The 12,500-nt window shown below is 35.9% G+C and overlaps 3 protein-coding genes across 5 annotated transcripts in view; all 3 read right to left on the bottom strand.

The window, feature by feature from the left end:
- Positions 1-1,735, bottom strand: part of HOXA4 (homeobox A4) — a 1,861-nt gene extending 126 nt beyond the window's left edge. The window contains exons 1-2 of the mRNA XM_075316693.1: positions 1,232-1,735; positions 1-906 (exon numbers count right to left, since the gene is read on the bottom strand). The exon at positions 1-906 is cut by the window's left edge and continues 126 nt beyond it. Coding sequence (XP_075172808.1) covers positions 593-906; positions 1,232-1,667 — 750 coding nt within the window. The 5' untranslated portion in view covers positions 1,668-1,735 and the 3' untranslated portion in view covers positions 1-592. The remainder of the gene's footprint in view (positions 907-1,231) is intronic.
- HOXA3 (homeobox A3) overlaps positions 1-12,500 on the bottom strand; it is a 43,762-nt gene that overhangs the window by 22,657 nt on the left and 8,605 nt on the right. For 2 of the 3 annotated variants that reach the window (XM_075315329.1, XM_075315330.1), the window contains exon 2: positions 3,816-3,926. The exons of the other annotated variant lie outside the window; for it this stretch is intronic. The gene's annotated coding sequence lies outside the window, so the exon portion shown is untranslated. The remainder of the gene's footprint in view (positions 1-3,815; positions 3,927-12,500) is intronic. 3 annotated transcript variants of the gene reach the window in all.
- The window catches only part of HOXA5 (homeobox A5), a 2,185-nt gene continuing 766 nt past the window's right edge, over positions 11,082-12,500 (bottom strand). Inside the window, exons 1-2 of the mRNA XM_075315335.1 lie at positions 12,455-12,500; positions 11,082-11,978 (exon numbers count right to left, since the gene is read on the bottom strand). The exon at positions 12,455-12,500 is cut by the window's right edge and continues 766 nt beyond it. Of these exons, the coding sequence (XP_075171450.1) occupies positions 11,728-11,978; positions 12,455-12,500 (297 nt within the window). The 3' untranslated portion in view covers positions 11,082-11,727. The remainder of the gene's footprint in view (positions 11,979-12,454) is intronic.

Raw genomic sequence — 12,500 nt, 5'->3', positions numbered from 1 at the left:
TCTCGCCTTCAAGACGATCAAAGGCCTTCTACAGAAATCCTAACATACAGGGAAAGTGTCAAACATACATTGATCTCAAAGGGAAAGCTAAGCAGGGAAAACAGTTACTTTGTGTCTACAGAAATATTCTTGCCTAGCTAGTATGTACAGACCAACTCATTTCTTCTTCAAGAAGCCATTAAATAAAATCCTTAAAAATGTGTTTGTTGTTGATGATTTTTTTTCTTAAATACCCACAGCTATATGTATATGTGTAACATATCAGTCCATACCTTTATCACATAATATCTCATAAATGCATCTGTGACGTATGTGTCTTGTATACAAAATAGTTTTTCTACCTATGTAGACACTGAACTATATGTAAATATTCATATACACATATACACCCTTAGTTTTTATACGTATACAGTCAAGTACATAAATAGAACAAGAAAAGTCTCCATCCATTTCCTCGTTTATAGGAACAATTGTCCAGGTAGGAGCAAGAACTTTGTATCCAACAATATTATCGAGATTGTTTGTGTTTTTTCCCTTCCATAGTCATTTGGTCCAAGTGATTACCAGCAATTGGATCGATGCCATTAAAGCTTTATAATAATGGGGTGGTAGACCCATCTGTGTGCTGGTGGCCCTGTACTTTGGACTGTTGGCTGGTGCCTGATGGGTTTGCAGAGCGCATCTTAGTGTTGGGCAATTTGTGGTCTTTCTTCCACTTCATCCTCCTGTTCTGGAACCAGATCTTGACCTGCCGTTCAGATAGGCATAAGGTGTGGGCGATCTCTATCCTCCGGCGTCTAGTGAGGTAACGGTTAAAGTGGAACTCCTTCTCCAGCTCTAAGACTTGTTGTCTGGTGTACGCAGTTCGAGACCTTTTGGGTTCCCCGCCATTATAATTTGGGTTAACTGAGCATAAAGAAGAGAAAAGCAATGGGACATAATCATAATCGCACCATTGTTCATATAAAGGAAGAAGAACAAATCCCAGGCTGCTGACAATACACCACACAACGGATCGCCACAATCTACTGTGGGGCTTGAGCTAGGGTCGAGTCTTAAAGCCGTATGGCCCAGGCTCACTAGGAGGCAACCACACTGATGGCATCTGCAATGACCTCCCAATAAAGAGTCCAGTGAGGAGCCACTCACACTACAAAGGATGGGTCCCCCCATGACTTGGCCAAGAATCCACCCAACTGACCCCATGGCATGCTGCTTGGTGGACACTTACCTGTGTTGACATGTATCTTCTTCATCCAGGGATAGACAACTGGTTCCTTGCTGCATTTGAGGCCAGCAGCACTTTTCTCAGGATGGATGCTGTCAGTGGATCCTCCTATGGGCTCGCAGTGCTGTGGGGCTGCTGGTGGCTGCCTGAGGACGTGGCTTTGGAGAAGTTGTGGAGGTTGCCCCTTCCCAGAGATGCCCTCCTGGGTGCCCCCAGCCTCGTGGCCGGCTGAGAGGTGGCTGTATCCATAGCCGGCCTCTGGGTAGCTGCCCGGAGCGGGGTACAGAGCCTCAGGAGGAGCCTCGAACCCGGGCTCCCTCGGCCGCTCGTAGTATTCTGGAGACTGGTTGTGCAAGTAGTTGCTTTGGGTATATTCTTCGCAGGGTGGGAATTTCGGCTCGATGTAGTTGGAGTTTATCAAAAACGAACTCATGGCCATTAATTTGTGCAAGTGCAACAAAAAATACTAATTTTTCTCGCGTTGTCGTTTTTCTGTTCTGCACAAAACCCTCCTACTCCCTGTCAAGTGTGCAAAGTTACACACCCATGTGACCGGGCCGGCCAATCAGAGCTCCGCACTGCACCCCGGATAAGGAAGCACCAGGATGATAAATGCTCTGCAAGTCACCCCTTATACACTCCACTGCAGCTGGAACATCATCAGACCAAAATCTGCCACAGATCCACAGGACAACACAGGGATCAATACCAATCACAATCATATCACACCACAAGCAATGTCCTCAGATTAGTAATGATCGCCTCTGACTCTGCTGCTGCTGGGAGTCTACCCTGGAGGAAGCTGCCCTGTCCTATACTACTGTATGTAACCTCTGTATGTAACCACTAATATCATGCTACGGTAGAAGCTAGAATAACACATGCACTGGGGTTAGTATCGATGACCTGTGAGTGTAGATCGGTCCTGGAGGGCTCCTTCATGTGTGTGTCACCTATAGCCACTCTTCCTTATGATATCTCACTAAATAATGCACTCAGATCAGCAATGCTCCCCTAAGGCTGTAAAGCAGAACATGATCCTCCTGGATGAAGCTGCAGTACATTATAGCACTGTACACAATCCTACTAACATAGCTATCCTAAAATATTGCCCTATGCAGAGTCTGGGGTCATGATAATGTCAGAACATATATAGAATCGCTGCACTGTATGGTCTGTAGGATATGTAACATTTCCATAGTAGCTATAGTATGCCACCCATCAGCTAATAAAATTAGTCTCTGGTAAGATATATATATATATATATATATATATATATATATATATACATATATATGTGTGTGTGTCTCTCTCTCTCTCTGTATATATATATATATATATATATATATATATATATGTGTGTGTGTGTATAGAAGTATATATAGTGAGAGATATGCAGAAATATATACCCACACTCTTGAGCTTTGGGGCTGGTTATTATATGATGCACATGATAGATAGATAGATAGATAGATAGATAGATAGATAGATAGATAGATAGAGATATATCCGAGTGACTTAACCTTTATTCAGGCATCAACTATGCAGAGTTGTTGCTGTGTATGTTCGGATGTACAGGCAGGCATATCTGCTAACTATATGGGAGTGTATTTTAGGATTATAGTAGTTATATACACTTAATTTTGCTAGTATATACCAGTTAAGGGACAAGTCACATGCAAATACTGCCTTTTTTCCAACTGTAAAGTAATCACTGGCCTCTATGTACTAACACATGATTTATGTATGGCTCCCGTAAATAAACTAATGTTCAGGGGTAAACTCCCTGTGGCAAAGATGACAGCCATGGCACAGAGTGTGAGACATTGCAGAACTGTATATACTTCTCTGATAACTCACAAGGTGATCAGGAGGCAGCAGCTGACTTCAGATATCATGTAAGCATGTTGGCTATGCAAATAATCCTGGCAGCATGGAAGACCAGTGAATATATGCTTTATCTGCTCATAGAAGAAATCCAATGTGCCCTTTTTACTAGAGACAGTTCGGTATTTTACTATTTAATATATTTCTTTTAAGAAAGTGGAATATGGCACCTCCATTCCACATGTTGCCAGATGAGAAAGGGAGAGAGGCTAGGAGGCAGAGTATATGTCTGCTCTGTGCAATCACGACCTGGACAATGTGCATCCTCTCTCTGGGCATTATAGATAATGAATTATTAATAGGAGTGACTGTATAATTGTATTATTTATACCAGCTAGAGAAAAAAAAAACCCTCAGTGAAATGTAGATGTGTAACCACAATTTACAAATCAGAGCTGCCTGCCCAGCCATAAATAAGTAATAGGAGAAAAATAAAAAGAGAAAGAATAAAAAAAAAAAAGAAAAGAAAGAGTGACAGCACACTATCATGTGTAACCATAAATGTCAATTATATAACCTATACACTACTATAATGTTTAAACAATCGGAATAATTGACTGACTGATTAAATGGATATATAAATATATATATATATATATATATATATATATATATATATATACACACACACATATATACACACACTTTTATATATATATATATATATATCATAAAAAATACACACACAGGGGCCATTTACCTTGCTATGTGAAGCATAAAGAGAGCAGATGGCGATCTTTCATCCATTTGCATTCTGTAGAGGGATGGGAGGAAGATTTCTACAAATTCTTCTTTTTCCTGATTCCCTGACCTACACACATGGAAAAGAAACATGTACGTGAGAGTCAGCTCTGTGCGATACAAAAGGGAGGAAAGTACAGAGACAAGTATTAAAAACGATAATAGATGATTACACATTGATGCTTTTCTGATGGTATCTCTTTGTCTATCTATCTATCCATCTATCTATCTATCTATCTATCTATCTATCTATGTGTCCATCATATATCTATCTATCTATATATCTATCCATCATCTATCTATCTATCTATCTATCTATCTATCTATCCTCTATCTATCTATGTATCTATCTATCTATATATCTATCCATCATATATCTATTTATCTTTCTATCTATCCATCATATATCTATCTATCTATCCATCTGTCTATCTTTCTATCTATCTATCTATCTATCTATCCATTATCTATCTAGTAGTTATGTGTAGTGCAGCTTATTTTGTTATTGTTCTCTAAGCAGAGAAAAAAATAGTCCGACATTTTCCTCCAACCAGTTAATATTGAATTGTGTGACATTTAGCTTAGTCTATATAGAAATGGATACACATATACATATCACGTAGTATTTACGTGACATGACGTATTCATCACAGATTGTTCATATATCCAGTCCTGCATCATCTGAACCTCAATACCAGATTTTCTCTGCACTGTGAAATCTCCTCGTGGTTGGCGCTTATTGAGAGTAATATATAGGCAAATGTGTGTGCAAAATGCCTGAAAGTGACTATGTAAATTTCAAAAGGCCTGTTTAGTTCTCTTTGAGGTTTTGTTATCATTAAGAATTGAGCCAAGACCACCAGGCGTTATCTCACTAGAAGACATTTAAACATTTTCCTGCAAGATTTATGGTTATCTAAACTCTGCCACAAAACAGCAAATCCGCTCTGCTCAAAGCAGTTGTGTGCTCCTCTGGTAGAAAGTAACATATGACTGTTCTTCATATCAAATTGTAACAGTTATTTCCATAAAATAATAAGAAACCTACAATTGTAGCAATATTAATTATATTACCAAGAAAATATACCTTTAACATAAAGCTACTCTATAAGTAGATATTAGTATTAATGTACACCTTATTATAAAAAAAAGAGTAAGAAACAAATGTGTGCGTGTGTGTATACATATTTATATTTACAAATAAATCGTTATAATTGTATGTGTGTGTGTGTGTGTGTGTGTGTGTATATATATATATACACACACACATATCTGTATACTTATATATATACACACACTTATATCTTTATACTTTTATATATATATACATATATATATATATATATATATATATATATATATATATATATATATATATATATATATATATATATATATATATTGCAGTTTAAGTTCTCTTTTTTTTTCTTTCTTGTGTTTTTCGATAGAAATTTTGTCAGTTTTTTTGTATAAGCAACTGGGTGTTGGTTTCAAAGTGACCGAGAAGTGACACTGGGCTCATTTGGTTTGGTATTAATCTTCCCATTGACAGTCTTTGTTAAATAAGGAGCCTTGCAGTTCACCAGGCGACATTTTCATATTTGTTAGACTCGCTGACCTGAGGTTCACCTCGGCCTTGGACTTAGCTTTTCTAAAAGGTCCAGCAAGTGTCTTTTAGACAGCAGGGAGTTTCTAGCAGGTCACTTCTTGTGACAGAAAATGAAGAATAAATTATGGAAAAGTACACATTACAGGGGTTATGAAATGCATCACTCTTGTTGATCGGGGTTCTGAGGAAGCCTAGTGACCTCACTGAAGGAGGCTGTGGTCGGAGGACACATTTTCAGAACATGACAATGTTTTCTTTTTTTTTTTTTTCCCTTATATTATTTACAATATGGATTAAACTAGTTTTTTTTTTATTTTCGAGGGACGCTTACGAGAAATTAACTATTATACTAAGCAATCATTACCAAAAAGGAAAATCCTGTCTAATTTACGAAATCTGGAAACATTTAATTCTTGATTAATGATTGGTCAGGAAGCTGGTAACAACCTCACATCAACTATACAAAAAAAAGCAGGAAACAAAAAAATCTTGCGATACTGCAAACAGGAAAACGCTCTTCCAGGCACATGCATTCTAAACTCTCTTTATATATATATATATATATATATATATATATATATATATATATATATATATATATATATATATGTGTGTGTGTATGTGTGTGTGTGTGTGTGTGTGTGTGTGTGTGTTTTCATTAATTAGGAAAGGAGTGCAATTACGAAAGGAGTGTTACCCTAATTTTAACAGATTTGCTAAATCTCGCAATGCAAATTACAAATATCTTAAATATTGCAGTGTGCGACTAGAACATATCTAAAAACTTCACATCTGAATATATATTCACACAAACATATCATCACACAAACCTACAAAAAAATATATATATGCATATATATATATATATATATATATATATATACATATATATATATAAAGTCAATAAAAAAACTATTGAGACATAAATGTATATATAAATATGTATGTATGTATATATATATATATATATATATATATATATACACACACACGCGTAATTTTAACAATTCTAGCAACAGATAATAGATTGTCAGATATTAGAAAACAATTGTGATGTATGTGATGTTATAATATGCTAGTAGTATGTATGACTACTTTGTTTTCTAGTTTAATACAACATATTTTCAAATCCTCATATATGCTGCTAAACTGTGTGGTGTATTAATAATTGTGGGGTTTTTTTTATTATATTTTTAATGTTTTAATTTATTTTTCTTTCCAGAAATAAAAATAAATAATTATTGCAACTTTCTTCTCTGCACTTATTTTTTTTTCTTCTACCTGGTCCATATGGAACGACTTCATTCATTCTATAGTGTGGATGGCTTCAGATGAAATACAGCTCCTACCGTTGAAAGGAATCATTTTTCTATCCTTGCATTGGTAATTAGGGTCGTTTAAGCGCTAGGGTTCATCATAAGTCCAGTCTATAATGCTCGGGGAACGCAAAACACTTTTTATCTTTTGTGCTGATGGGCAGAATGTCCACTATATAACATTGACATCCAACTTTGTCTGGATAGATGATGACTTAGAACAGCGCAAAGACTCAACTTTTGACCTCCAACTTTTTGACCTCCTTGTGCACCCTGTATGCTCAGGCTCATAGGATCATACACATATAAAACACCGCACACATATACACATATTTCACCACCACTACATATATTCATGTTGCTGTTTAGGGTAACACTTTATACTGGTTTGAACATATATAAATAAAGTGTATTAAACATATAAAAAGCCATCAAAGGACAATGATAATAGAGCTACCCATGAAACCTATTACAATTCTACAAGAGACTGCTGATCCAAATTGCAAATTAGGGTTTCATTGCTGATTGCTTTATGCTCTCTGAAAGAGTTTCTTATAAGAAAAAAAGTAGGAAGGAGAAAGGAAAAAAGCTTGCCTTAGCATAGTGTTGTCGGTGAACTTGGTCTGAAGCGAGCTCTGCTGGTGATACTAAGCTTTGCAGATTTATCTTTCTCTGCATTTACTTAACCTGGCAGTGAACTGAGGGAGCTGTGATTTGTTAAGCTCTGACAGTCTTCACCTTAAGCGAGGGCTGCTCCACAGAATTGCAATTGTTTGAACAGCAACGTTGAGTAAATATTATTTTCAAATAAATAAATAGTTGAAAAGATGTTTTTTTTAAATAAAATAATTGTGGAAAAAATATAATTATTGATAATTACATACAACATGGGATAAAGGCTTGTGTACATGCCAGATACAATTATACCACTACCTCAACTTTTCAGCAAAATAAATAAATAAAATAGAAAAGACAGACAGACAGACTGACAGACAGCTAGATAAATAGATAGATAGACAATCAAGAATTTATGATTCTAACAACAAGAACAGCAAAAAAGTAGTATGTTTTTAACACACCCAAAATGTATCAGCCCTCATATGAACAAGCTCTATGTGTAGATATGAGAGCTTCCTTTCTGTTTAGCCATCTGTATAAAAAGCATAGTTGTGTTTTTTACAAAATAAATTGTCAAATATTGTACAATTTAACCAGTGAATGCAAATTATCCATCATACAAAAAAAAGTCTATGGCAAACTAAACAATCAATTAGTATGGTATTAGCATACAAAAAAATAACATATAGATGTTTCAGCAACAATTGTAAAATAAGCTGATCATGAACAGTGGACACTAATATCTACAGTTAGTTGAAGGAGTGTAGTTAGCATTTCTTTTGCAACTTTCCAGCCTTTGCAATATATATAACGGACACAAACACATAAGGTAGGATTAGTAGTGAGATGTACAGACAATGTAGATGTATTGCATATTTAATATTGATCTATCTTTCCTTCCATATCTATCTATGTATCTTTTTTTTTGCTTATAGATGGATTGATGCATAGATAGATAGATAGAAAGATGCATAGATAGATAGAAAGATAGATAGATGGTAGGTAGATAGATAGATGATAGATAGATAGATAGATAGATAGATAGATAGATAGATAGATGCATAGATAGATAGATAGATAGATAGATGCATAGATAGATATATAGATGCATAGATAGATAGATAGATAGATGCATAGATAGATAGATAGATAGATAGATAGATAGATAGATAGATAGATAGATAGATAGATAGATAGATGCAAAGATAGATAGATGCAAAGATAGATAGATAGATAGATAGATAGATAGATAGATAGATAGATAGATAGATAGATAGATAGATAGATAGATAGATGCAAAGATAGATAGATAGATAGATAGATAGATAGCTTTAATATACATTCATAAAGGTAAATAGTTCATATATACTATATCATTTGATAGGTAAGGTATGCAGCTATTTTATTAGAAAAAAAAATATATTACAGTATCTACAAAGTAGATATATTAGAGATAGATGGATGAATGGATGATTAGATGATACCAGGACAGGTGATTGAGACAGACAGCTAAAGGATTAATCAATTTGCAGCTAGAAACATGTAAATATTTACTATAGGAAACGGAAAGAGAGAAAGAAAAATAGAAAGAAAGAGAGAGAGAGAAAGAAAGAATAAGAAAGAAAGAGAAGAAAGAAATATAGACAGAGATAAAAAGGAAAGAACAGATAGACAGACCGACAGAGAGACAGACAGGCAGATAGCTAGATACATAGATAGATAGATACATAAATAGATAAGAGATAGAAAGAAAGAAATATAGGTTGATAGATCTTTCATACACACATGCACCTTATTTTGCTAACACACTGATAAAATATATCAACAGTTGGAGCAGTTTTGTCTTTAGATACAATAGAAGCCCCTGTGAAGTCCCCTTCCTGTCAGTTATATTGGGGTCATATTTTATGCTAATTTAGATGTTAAAGAAATTCAGAAAACAATAACAAAGCGGAAAGGAAAGGAAACAGCGACCAAATGTTCCTGGTGTCAGCCATAAAAGTTTATGACTTGTTTGAACTTTCGCCCAGAGATCACTAACAAAAAAAAAATATCCAAAGCATGGTTCCTAACCCTACTGATCTACCAGGAATTGTCGGGTTACCTGCAGTCGCTGAGGTGGGGAGGTTTGGTAGGTTATGTGGGTTTGGTGCTCCCCCAGTTGTGTGAATCTGGATCTCACACACAATTATCCCAAACACTTTTCCTTTGTGAATCTGCTAAATGAAGGCAAAGTTTTCAGCTCTGAGTCTCAAAGTGTAATGTCAGATCCTCTCCCAAACTTCCTCGTGTGTTAATCGCAGTGTAGTGTGAACACACTATTGACAATACACGTATGTGAAGGAAACACACAGCTGGGGCCTATCCAAATCATCCCCAGAAACATCGCCTGTATCTTCAGGGGGATTTGGCTTTCTTTCAGTGCTTCCTTTGATATTGGCCACTTTCACTTTTGGCCAGATAAGGCCCTGGGTGTTCTAGTGAATAGGGTGAATAGTGTTTATTAGAAGCTAAGTACCAGCCTAGTGTGACAAGAGTTCACAGGATGATACAGAAGTGCAGGCGGCAGCTCTGATCACTTCTTGACTTGTCATACAAATTCAATATCTAAACACAATACACCTTTACTAAAAATGTTTGGTTAGTATAAAATAAATACCATGAATATTGTTATTGTTAGTTATAATTAATCTAAGTAGAGGAAATATGCCCGGTCACGCCTGGAAGAAAGTTTCAGATATACCAAGTATACCACAGAATAATCACATGGGAAAATATGACATATCACAAGTGCAGAACTTCATGTAGAACTCACCTTAAATTGCAATTTAGTAGATAACACACAAGGTGAGGAGCTCTGAGCTACAGAAACTGCCAGGAACCAGGTGAAGCCTCCAAGCCTGAGCCTGGTGAGCCCTACAAAGAGCCAAGTGATGTCCAGCATGAGTGAGATTATATGATATGTGGTATATAATGTTGGACGTCTACTCCCCAAAACCATAAAACTTACTTTAATAGCCCCACGTGACATTTTATAGCCAGTGAGCCTATCTGTCTGTGCTATGGAGGATTTTACGATCTAATTCATAGACAAAACCCTATTCATTTGGCAACCAAATGTCACATAGCCGGAACTGAGGCTTATAAAGTTTACTGTTATATAACTTAGGGAAGAGGAGAATGTAAGCACTTAGCAAAGGGAGCTCTTTCCATTTCCATTACAGGCTGAGAGGAGTTACAGTCAAGCTCAGGTAAGGTAAGTCAAGCCTAAAGGATCTGGGGGACAACTTATAGGAACCCATATAGAAACAGACTGCAGACATTATCTTACACTCAAAACCACTGAGACTGGATTAACAAGGGCAACAGTTCTTAGATTCACCTAGAAAAGTAAAAAGTAACCTCATCTGGCCTGAAAAGGAAAACCCAGCTTAAGTAGTCACATTATTAATTTTTTTTTTACCTTTGTACATTATACTCTATATGTAGCATCTTTCAAAACGTCGCTACATTTTTAATTGAATTAACATATTATTGTGCCTTTGGAATTTTCCATCAAAACCATCAAACGTAACACGTTTTTCAAATATATAGATATTTAAATAAATAAACAGCTGTTACCCCAAATAATGATTGGAACACACAGATCTTTATTTTCAGTAGAAAGTTTATTTTTTTCCAGTCATATTTTTTTTCATGAAAAAAATTACAAAATAAAATATATAGCAATTGCTTAAACAGCCAAGCTGGACTATATCGTTAACTTTCTGAACAAACACTTAATATTACATACACTTAGCTGCCAGTGCAGCCACTTTACAAGAGGTCGTGCAGAGTCATCATGAGATACAGAAAGGCACAGCTAGGACAGACTGCTGGGGTCACAGCTTGTGTCACTACTCACCACACAACACAAGTCACCTCTACAACATATTATTCACATAGGTAGTATTATCTGGAAATGTAGGTAGACGCTTTGTAGTATTCAAACATAGTTACACTTCACAAACATTTACAGCCTTTTTTTTTTTGCAAATTGAATGCAACACAGAACATTAGAAATAAACAGGGATTTTTTTTGTTCTGTTACTTCAAGTAACACATAGCGTTTTACATAGTCAAATAAGTTAAAACATTTACAATTGTCAAGACATTGCCATCCAAAAACAAACATATACATAAAGCAGCTGCAGCTATATTCCTCCGGCTGAAGGGGTCATCATGGACAGGATTGTATATGAGGGGGGACAAAACAGGTTTCTTCACTGAAGTCACACACAAGAGTCCTAGAAAGTCTATGGTGACAATATTGTAACACTTGAAAACATCTATGGACGGAATGCCCCCCCTGCAGCTGCCATGCTCATACTTTTCAGCTTATTATCCTTTTTCCATTTCATCCTTCTGTTCTGAAACCATATTTTAATTTGTCTCTCGGATAGGCACAGAGCATGGGCTATCTCAATCCTCCTTCGGCGAGTCAGGTATCTATTAAAATGAAATTCTTTCTCCAGCTCCAGAGTTTGGTAGCGAGTATAAGCTGTCCTAGCCCTCTTCCCCTCTGGTCCTCCTATATTGTCTACAAAATAAAAGGACATCATGCAATTAGTTCAACAAATATTAAGACGATCACTCATTTTGACACAATTCACTTCTAATTAAGGATGGGTTAATTTAATCCTTGAATTGGTGGCATCTAATTAGGATAATGTCAAATATAAAATAATATAATATACATTAATAATGCAAGTCTTGTAATAATACACACAGATACTAAACTTGATAGAACGTCTTAAGTCATTCCTAAATTATACTGAGCTTAGACGTTAATATGAAGGAGCTATAGGCGATAACGATGTACAACTATTGCATTTTTCTTTACTCTTAAAGATAAAATATAGGAAGGTTTCCCTATTGTTCTATTGTCATAAATATGTCTACACAGACGAGCAGCAATTCTAGCGCCTTGAAGTTGTCTTCTGCCTCCCCCCACCACCACCCACACACACATCCTACAGGTACTAAATTGTGGAAATAATAAGAAGACTTATTTACCATGACTTATGTGCAGTTTTCTCATCCAGGGGTAGATCTGGGGCTG

The sequence above is a fragment of the Anomaloglossus baeobatrachus genome, chromosome 6 (assembly GCF_048569485.1).
Source record: "Anomaloglossus baeobatrachus isolate aAnoBae1 chromosome 6, aAnoBae1.hap1, whole genome shotgun sequence".
In the NCBI taxonomy this organism is placed as follows: Eukaryota; Metazoa; Chordata; class Amphibia; order Anura; family Aromobatidae; genus Anomaloglossus; species Anomaloglossus baeobatrachus.
This window is presented reverse-complemented; position numbering and strand designations above follow the sequence as displayed.